The sequence below is a fragment of the Gymnoscopelus braueri genome (assembly GCF_963280865.1).
Source record: "Gymnoscopelus braueri genome assembly, chromosome: 9".
NCBI classification, from domain to species: Eukaryota; Metazoa; Chordata; class Actinopteri; order Myctophiformes; family Myctophidae; genus Gymnoscopelus; species Gymnoscopelus braueri.
The window spans coordinates 37,692,918-37,703,405 of NC_137610.1; the positions used below are offsets into that span (position 1 = coordinate 37,692,918).

Genomic DNA, 10,488 nt, shown 5'->3' on the forward strand with positions numbered 1-10,488 from the left:
GTTGAATACAGTACAAAATCAATAAATAAATAATAAAAACAAGAGTTAAAAAAAAATATTGTACATTTATACGGATCACTTTCAGCACAACAGCAGAGAGAGTATTAAGTGAGTACCTCCAAAAGCGAATGAACTGATTCAAGTGCACACATTCATCAGTACAAGAGCTCCCCCTAGTGTAGAATTGACACAAACAATGACCCTAACAATTCAGATGAAACAACCACAGGTAACAATTAAGACCTCGTCCAACTCTGTGTATGATCAGATTATAATCAAACAGTGCTAAAGCTACATCAGGTTCTCCAAAGATGCAATCAAGATCTGACCACCCATCCACCGGTGGAAGATTCAACCACATTATCAACAAAGTGTTAAATGCAGTATGTCCTCAAGCAATGTATAACTGGGTGCATAGAACATATTTGCACACAGGTCTAACAATGAAGGTTTAGTAATAAAAAAATGTGTCTGGCTTGGAACTTGTGGAAGCTTGAATGATAAAACTAAAAGCTAGATTGGAATACTTGAAAGTTGTAACCAACCAGAAGGAAAGCAGGCATGAAATACAATTTCTTGAACGCTTTCAATCCATTCAGTGAATGTAGATATTATGAGGATGTAGTGAATGCATAAATTCCAGACAAAATCCAGATATCAGTTGCATATTAAAAGGTGGCTTTTGTTCAATGAAAAGGGAAAGAAAACTGACTGACCCTTCATATACGACAGCTGAATAGATCTGAAATGGAAATTCTGTAAGTTGCCCAATTACAGAACACAATCAGGCACTGTTTGTTGGTAGGGATGTGTGCAGCTTCAACTAAGCAGTTTAACAGTGCTGCCCCTACTAATTGTTAACTAAATAAATACCATTTAAACTACGTTATATATATATAATAATATATATATATATATTATTGAAACCGCACCTTTATTCTGTGAAAAAAACATAATTTAGTTATACAAAGCAGTTGCAGCATACCTACAACTTCCTGAAGTGTTAAGGCATCTTATTTCCCTGAGTTACTTGGCACAACCATTAGTTTTTCAGCATTGTAATGTGGTGGCTGCCTGGTGGGTACATTTATGGAAAGAAACTACCTTCGGCTTGGCTGGCCTACTGCATGTGAAAAAACAACCATACACAACATCATGACAGAAAAACGACATCATTAGCCTGGGTTAACAATGGACGCAGAAGAGCCATGAACAAATTAGACCAGACCCCCAAACTATCGCTGATCGTCGGGAGACGGACATGCATCTCTGCACCACTACGAGGGCGGTATAAATGGCCCTGGCCAAACAGAAAATCACTTTTAATTACATAGATTTCACAGAGCTTCCACGTCCTGTGAGAACCCAGGGTTATGCTTAATGTATACTTGGTTGCATGCCGGTTGTTGTATGCTGAACATAGCTGATCTGCACGTACGCAATGCATTGTGAGTTTGTAGATCGTCTGTTTTTGGGGTGTGACATCGCCCCCGCAACCAAGTATAAACCAGGCTTTAAACTGTGGCTTGTGACGACATACCTTTCATGAAGAACCTGCAGATGGGACGTGGTCTAATCTTCCTATCCATAGGATCTTTGACCTCGCCTTCCTCCAGATCATCATCCTGTGCCACACACATTATGGACAATGTTATATGGTCAGTCACTCATATTTTTGTCTAAATGTTTGGTTTGTTAAGAACACAGCTTGGTCATATTACACCTCAAAAGCCTCCATGCATTCATACTGCATTTGCCTATAAAATGGTAGATGCATGTCCTTTCAGACACACCATCAGGCATAGACTTCTCCCAGTAGTTACCTTTGAAATGTTTCCCCCCTATCAGCTTGCCTCTAAATTTGTTCAAAGGGATTGATTGACACATTCTTTGCAGATGAAACCTCATTACATTTCTGGCTATTCATGACAGAGTGCAATGTTCATGGGCAGTTTTGGTAGCTGTGATAATCGTTTGTGTGCACCTCCAGACAATGTTTGAGTTGCTTGATTCAATATTTTGATATTACTATGTAAGCCCAACAGCCCATTCAATTTCAAACTCCATGTCAGACTTATTGAAAACACACATCCCTGGTTCTGATGACTGATATTGACTGCTAAGGAAATCAGGAGACCATAAGATAAGATCTTTATTGATCCCACGGGGGAAATTCAGTCACCAAAGGCTTAAATGTTTTGATTTGATTATGTTAATATGTTCTGTCAAGTAATTTTGCATCAAAGAGTCGTGTAAGTCCATGCATGAAATCCATGAAGTCTATGCATGAAATAACTTAAAAGTTAGAAGGACACCATGTCATCAGCAGAAGGGACAAGTGTTTTACTTTTCAATGAGTCTAACAACGTGTGATAAAATATCGAAATATTGAATTTAAAAACCGTCTGAGGTCAGGGTGCACACAAAAAACCTGGAGCAGATATGAAAATGACCCCAGACGTGTTTCAAAGTGAAAAATGTTATATTGAGGTAGAAAACAGGAAAATACAATGATTTTGTTTCCATCACAAGTCAACACATTTGAGACGGGAACAAAACAAGGATTTCAATCTAGTCTTAACCACTTCAACCCTCTCGACTTAGGAAAACGGACCAATGGAGTTGGTTCTGTACTTGGACCGCTTTTTCTCTCTACACCAAATCTCGCCAAAGAAAGTCGATCTACAAGCTCACAATGTATTGCAAGTTTTCGCAACGCGTTGTGAGCTTGTAGGTCTGCTATTTTTGGCTTATGTTCTCCCCAGTATATGGATACTGGGGTTCAAGTGGTTAACTGTGGAGCCTAAAAAGGAAGCTCATTACTGCTTCAATGGGTAGCCAGCTTTGCCCGAACAAATTCGGACAATTAGCAGGCCAAAAACAGAAAATCACTTTTAATTACATAGATCTCCCAGGTTTCATATGACCAAAGGAACATCGCGGCGATCTATTCCAGACCACCAAGAGTAAATAATGTTCTAAAAAAAATGTTTGAGAGTTCAAAACTAAATCCAACCAGAGATCCTACACAATACTAGATAAAAAAAAACTGTGTGAAGCACCGGATATTCTACAGTATATGCATAATAGTATTTGAGATGATATTTAACTTTTTATGTATTTCTGGCAATATTGCGTGAGTCTTTGGGCTGAGTGACAATGAGAAAAGGACAGGACAATTAGGAGAACTCAAATGATTTGGCATGTACGGTATATGTACGGTAAATGTATATGGAACCATCCCCATCTGTCACAGAGCAGCATCACTACCAAACCAGAATCACTTAACCCATTGATACCTGGAACGCATCTGTGTCACTTTAGATGTCTTTAGTTATTCAAAAATAGCAGATATACAAGCTCATAGCGCGGCACCGAGTGTAGTGTAGCTTGTAGATCTGCTATTTTTGAAAGATCTTGAAAACATTTTTTTTTGATTTTTTTCCAAAAACTGTTATGATTTTGATTTTTTTTAAAGAATCGCCTCAGGTCTTAAAGGGTTAACAGATACTACACCAAAGAAGCAAGTTGACGCCCCATAGATATGAAAACACTGCAGTCCTGATATGCTACCAGGGTCAATGTTATTACATCTGACAGATGTAATAACATAAGTGGCTGATCGAGAGCCACATCGATCAAAAATACTGGGAGGGCCAGGAGGTGTGTGTGAGATGACAATTAACCATGGCCAGCACCTCACCTTGGTGTCCATGCACCTCATCTATTGGTCCTGCTTGAGAATAGGCTGCACTTTTAACCCATTCAATCCGGGAATGCATCTCTGTCATTTTAGATTTCTTTGGCTATTCAAAAAATAGCAGATATACAAGCTCATAGCGCGGCACTCGTAGATCTGCAGTTTTTTGAAAAATCTTGGGACAGTTTCTGCAAATCTTTGAATATATATTTTTGTAAAATATTTTTTTTACAGGGACCCATAACAAATGTTCGCTATTCAAAGATTTGCACACATTTTCAAGATTTTTTCAAAAATAGCAGCTATGAGCTTGTATATCTGCTATTTTTGAATAGCCAAAGAAATCTTAAGTGACTCAGTTGCCTTCCCGGTCTTAATGGGTTAAGGCCAGCCGTGATCACAAACACTTACGTCTATCTCTCCTTCATCAATCTCTCCATCATCCTCATCCTTCTTCTTGTCTCGGAAGGAGTCTCTCCGACTCCTCTCTGCTCCTCTGGAGTCCTCGTTCTTCTTGGAGCTGTCGCTGGGAGACGGAGGGAGGATGGGCTTCAGCAGCTTCTTCCTTTTGCTGCGGGCGTCCTTGTCCTCCCTCTCCTGCTCTTCGTCCCCCTCTACCTTTGCATGCTGCTGCTCCTCCTCCTCCTCGTCCTCCTCATCCTCCTCGTGCATGGGGATGCTGGGTTCCTCGGGCACCTCCTCGTCGTAGTCCAGCTCGTGCTCGTCCAGCTCTCGCGAGACAGACGCAGAGTCGTCCTTTATCTCCCGGACTATGACTGCCTGCCGCCTCCTCCTCCTCTCTTCGTTTTCATCCTCCTCCTCCTCCTCCTCAGCCATCTTCCTCCTACTGTCTTCCGCCACCTCATCTTCCTCATCATCTTCATCATCAAACAACTCTGCTGTCCCAGTGGGTGGCTGAGGCTCCTCCTTCCTACCAGTCCCATATCCCTCTTGTGGCTCTTCCCCCTCTTCCTCTCTCTCCTGGGTGAAGAAGCTCTGATGCTGGTCTGGTACTGAATCAGGAGACTGTGGGGTATCCAAGACTCGACCCTCCTCTTCCTCCTCCTCCTCCTCCTCCTCCTCCTTCTCGTTTTGTCCTTGTCTCTCCTCTTCCTCCCCTTCTTCTGGAGAGCTGTTCCCCCGCTCACCTCCCTCCATCAAAACAATGGTCTCGTCCTCTTGACCCATTACTCCTCTTCCATCTCTGACAGGCTCCTCGTCTTCTGGGTCAGAGATGAAATCTGGGACCACCTCCTCCAAGTCAGAGTCCCTTCTTCCACCCCCCATCCTCTCATCCTCCGCCAGCCTTCCATTCTCCTCGCCGTGGGCAAGCTCGCCGTCTGAGAGAAGCCGGTCGTCGTCTTCGTCGGCAGAGTCGCGTAGAAGCTCACTGTCGGATATGCCCTTCTCCTCCTCCTCCTCTGGAGACTGAGGTGACTGGGTAGGGCTTTCAGGGGTATCCATCAGAGAATGTTCCGCTGAAAACAAAAGCAGTAATTAGTCAAAACAATGACATACAGCTTACTTTAGCTGGGTCTGCCAGACAGCACAGGGCTTGAATGCAAGTGTAACTACATGTAGCAGGTACACACAACAGGTTTAAAGACAAGTGGCCGTAAACTGTTTACTTGGCCACTGATTTCACCTATTCCTTGAGCATTAGTTATTTAGTTAGCTAGCAACTAGCCTTGGATCAAGACTATCATAGACGCTTTTAGATTTTATCGAGTCCCACAACGAAAATGCATCTATGATAGTCTTGATCCAAGGCTAGCTAGCAACAAAATTGTCTACCCGAGACGAAGACAAAAACTACCTTGCTCATCTCAAGCAGCGACTACACCTTCCCATGTTTGCGCACCCCCCCCCCCCCCAAACAAAAACAAAACCTGCAGCTTTAGTTTCCTGCTAACAGTGTAGCTAACAACTGAGTGGCGCTAGTTAGCAACCAGGCCCGAAACCTCCTCAGCGCAACAAAAAAAAACTAAAATCTGCTATAATAACAATTTCATCTTTATTACCTAAACCATCTTAAATCATAATGATGTGTAAGTGCACGGAATGACGACCCGCACAGCATTGCTGTCTGATCGGCACTAAGCCATGCTGCTCGCTTGCCTTTCAATTAACAATGCAACCCTTCCCTTACGACGAGAAGCTCTTTAGCTAGTCTTAGCTATAAGCTAACATCAAAACATGACCATTCACCTCGGCAACCTGGACCTCTTTGAAGACACGGCTGCTGTGTTAAAGCACTGCCCCAGTCTATTTGAGATGGTCTTGTTTACACTTAACTATAAATATGATGTGATTATTTTATCCGCCGTGGTGGAGAAAATAAAAAGCCCTACACGACGCTATAGCGAGAGCGGCCATTACCTTGTTGACGTCATCAAACGCCGACGATCTGGGAAAAGCCGCGCTGAAAGTTGGCCTAATCTTGCAGATCTGGAGTCAGATCTGGCAACACTGTTGCAGTGGTGGGGAAAAAAGTAGGCTACTCACATTTTTTACTTAAGTAAAAGTATGAATTCTCACTGCAATGTAGAAATACTCCGTTGCAAGTAAAAGTCCGGTATTAAAAATGTACTTGAGTAAAAGTTTTTTTTTAAAGTATTGGTATCAAAATGTACTTAAAGCACTATAAGTAAAAGTAGCAGAATGTCCCAGTTCACAAGTTCAAAATGTATAAAAGATATTTTTGAAAATAGCTGATCTACAAGCTCACAATACATCGTTAAGAGACACTACACTAAAGACACCCTGTCAAACTACTTCAAAAACGTCAATGATGTCCACAATCACAACACCAGAGGGAGCTCAAATCACGTTCAACACAGATTTGGCTCTATCAAGGGATACATTCGTTTTAGTGCTATGGAACAAAAATGATGTTTTTGCATAGTAGTGTATATTTGTCTGTCATTAAATGTTTCGATGAAGGACCCCAATGGAAACAAGCTTTCTTGGGTTTAACAATAACATCCTCTTGACTTAACAGTATAGACCAATTATTTGTTTACCAACATTGAGACTGGATGCACAGGTGGTTGTTTCATGCAATCAATTCTCAACCTGTTGAACCCCTCTTGTGTGTTGGCTAGTGCTGCGCGCCCTAGCGAGACATGACAGAATGGGTTTCATTTGCAACCAGTATGACGCTTGCAACCAGTGTGACGTCGTCTTTTAAGCCTAGCGAGACATGACAGAATGGGTTTCATTTGCAACCAGTATGACGCTTGCAACCAGTGTGACGTCGTCTGTTAAGGTACTTCCCTGTGCTTGTCTTTGCAAACTGTTAATAAAGTATTCTATCAATGAATGTATAATTAAGCCTTTTTACGCTTCGACTAATACAAATAATAGAAGAGTTGTGGTTGAACGCACCCACTTTCTATACACAGAATGCTTTTTTAAATCTTATGCGTATGCTTAAATTACTAGGACACGTGTGTCGCTGCTAAAGCCTTGTTGACCACAAGGGGGCGACAAAGGCCCGGCAAGGAAAGCAACCCAGCCCTATGGTTGGTTTGTGGAAGGTGGAAGGAAGCGTCAAGTGCACTAAACAGCGTTGCCAGGTTTGCCAGGTGAGAGAAATAAGCAACCAGGTCTAGGAAAACAAGCCCAAAAGAAGCAACTAGGCCATATGAGCACTTCAACGCTATTTGAAAATAGCCAATCTACAAGATCTGTTATTTTCTAAAACATCTAGCAATAAAATGTGGAATATTTTTGAATATTTTTGAAACATTCTAACAACATAAATGTTACCCGGCACAAAACATTTTCATTAAAATATTTGAGAACCACTGGATTAAATAGTAATACGTTTTTTGGAAACAAGCCTAAATAAGCAAGTACATTTTAGAAACAAGCCCAATAAACCGCATCCGCAACTTCCAACTTTACAGAAAAAGAAGCCCAAAGTCGCTTATAATAAGCCGACATGGCAACACTGACACTAAAGGCACCCTGCGCGGCAAGGCGCAGCAGTGGGGTGCTCTCTAGTAGGTATTATTAGGCAGCAGACAACTGACAACTGCCACAAATAACATTATAACCTTTGCAGCTACAATTTGACGGAAACTTGACACAACCAGGTTAAAAATATTTTCTAATGCAAAAAATTAGACAAGCTTGAAAACACTCAATTAAAGCGAAAAGTGAGATAAGCATGAAGACCTTTTTGAAGAGGGGTCTGACTCGGCGCTCTACTCTGCATCGCACCTGTCAAGAAAGTGGATGATAAGTAGGTAGGTAGGTAATTATTCTACTGCATTAACGTTGGAGTGGAGGATGAGTTAGTTTAAACTTATATGCATGTTGAATTATCTCGTCTCATGGCTATTACTTTATGTCGCCGAGTTTATTCGATGAATTGAATACACACAGGACCCCAATGGAAACAAGCCATAGTGCTCTCTTGGGTTTAATCCTAGCGTCCTTTTGTATAGCACTGTAGGCTACTGTCTGTGTTTTTTCCCTCAAACTGTTATTAAGTATCAATCAATCAATCAATCAATCAATCAATCAATCAATCAATCAATCAATCAACCAATCAATATTGCTAGTAGCCTATCTAGCCTAGCCTTGGATCAAGTCTGTCACAGATTTCTTTAATCGATTCTATGTGTATACACATAAAATAAAAATGGACACAAAAAGAACCTCCTCTGGCAGTCTTGGTCCAAGGCTATAGCTATAGCACATTTACAATGTAGCCTAGGCTACGTCATAACATTGTTATCAATTTGCCATTATGCATTATGTAAAACAAAAGCAAATAAAAAATAATAATTGATAAAGGCAATAAGAAAGAAAGAAAGACATAAATAAATTGTACCAAAAGAAAAAGAAATATTATGTGTGGCAGTTGTCCAATTTAACCCAGTAAGACCTGAGACCGATTCTACAAATGTCTTCTAAATCCTAACAGTTTTCTGAAAAAATGTATGTTGCTATATTATATTATCAGTGGTGCTCAAAAAAAGGACCCCCAAAATTATATGTATTTGGCCGCCGACCCCCATCTCAAAATAATTTGTTCCAGGGACCCCCAGAAGCAAAGCTTTGAGTTAAAAATTTTCGCTTTAAAAATATATTCAAAGATTTGTACACATTTTCACGATTTTCCAAAAATAGCAGATCTACAAGGTCATAGCGTGGCACGAAGTGACGCGCTATATGAGCTTGCTTGTATTTGCTATTTTTGAAAAATCGTGACACACAAAAATCTAAAATGACACAGATGCTTTCCATGTTTTAAATTATAACCCTCTCGAGCTGGACTGCCCCAGTGTACCAAACATTCTTTGTTTTCAGATTGAACAGCAGACACACTGACACATCCCATGTCTGCCTGTTTCCATCTCTAGTCTGCGTTCTGTCTATGGCGTCTGTCCATGCTTCTGGTCTGCCTTCTGTCTATGGTGTCTGTCCATGCTTCTGGTCTGTGCCCGTCGTTTTTCCTCTCTGTTTCTCACCGGCAGCAGTCTGTCTCTCACACTCTCTCATACTTGAATTCACACGCACGCACGTGTGCACGCACGCGCACACACACACACACACACAAGAGAGAACCCATAGCTCTTCCTAAGTGAGTCCATAGACAACGTTTCAGAAATAAACTGCATAAAGTATACCTGTCAGGTGCTTAGTCAAGCTTGAGTTATAGCCTACATTATAGACTTTTGATGTTGCAGAGAAAAATAGGCCTTTGAGTAGTATTGATGTAGCATTAGGGACTGACAGTTGAAAAGGCTTTACAGAGAGATTGCCAACACAACAAAGGTGTAAAAGCCCTGAATTGAAGAAGGTACCCTTGTGGGGGATACCAAAAGGTGAGATAAAAACTATAGAAGTCCGCACACTGTGACTTTGCAAAAGCTCCCAGTCAAGGCTTTATTATAGTTTAACGTTTCCACGCATGGTCTTCTTCAGAATGATACCAAAAGGTGCCCCGTGCAGAGTGATGTGGTAGAAGAGATTATACATTTGAGTGTGAATTCATCGAGCATAGTTAGTTCTCTCTCTCTCTCTGGAAAGAAAATAACTAAATTACAAATTACATCAACCAAAGAAACTTCTTGACAGGTGTTTTCCTTTTTATTAATGTTTTTGTATAAACCGTTAGACCAATACAACCCCAGCAACACACTTTAACACACTTTAACTTGAAATGTGCCTAAAGTGTGCATGATATCTGGCCTACCATCTAGGCCTAAATTGTAGACCTGTGTGGAATGGAAGGGGTAGTTTATGCAGTCTGACTGATTGTGGAGATAAATTACATTGACTTTTTTGTCCACCTTCATTTATTAGAGGCAGTCCTCGGGAGGGGAGATCCAATATCACTCAACTCCTAGCCTAGAAGTGAAAAGATCAACAGATGGCAGCAACAGTTTCACAGAGTCAACACGGTTAATTACTTTTCAGCGCAACCTGAAATAGTCATTCCACACCATGCATGCAGTAGCACAAATGGTTGAGGATACTGCAAAATTAGATAGAATATGTGGATATGTCGCCATAACGGAAGAGTTCTAATTGTGTCTTTTGTCCACTGCAAAGTAATATACTTAAACATCAAATTTTCAGCAGTTTTTTTAATGCTAAAAGTTAGAATGCAAGTTTGTCATCGTATGGCACACACATTTCTGATTCTATTTGAACCAGTTACAACACTGCTCTGATTTGATTTATTTGTTTTGCACAACATTTTTGTATACATATACAGTATACATGTTCATTCTTTCCCAGGGAAAGTGTAAGATTTAGTTGTTGTGCCG

General features: G+C 40.9%; 1 protein-coding gene across 1 annotated transcript in view; it reads right to left on the reverse strand.

Annotated features, from left to right (window-relative positions):
- The window catches only part of zc3h18 (zinc finger CCCH-type containing 18), a 39,920-nt gene extending 33,852 nt beyond the window's left edge, over nt 1-6,068 (reverse strand). The window contains exons 1-3 of the mRNA XM_080436845.1: nt 5,909-6,068; nt 4,112-5,178; nt 1,541-1,625 (exon numbers count right to left, since the gene is read on the reverse strand). Of these exons, the coding sequence (XP_080292971.1) occupies nt 1,541-1,625; nt 4,112-5,164 (1,138 nt within the window). The 5' untranslated portion in view covers nt 5,165-5,178; nt 5,909-6,068. The remainder of the gene's footprint in view (nt 1-1,540; nt 1,626-4,111; nt 5,179-5,908) is intronic.
- Between the last annotated feature and the right edge of the window lie 4,420 nt (nt 6,069-10,488).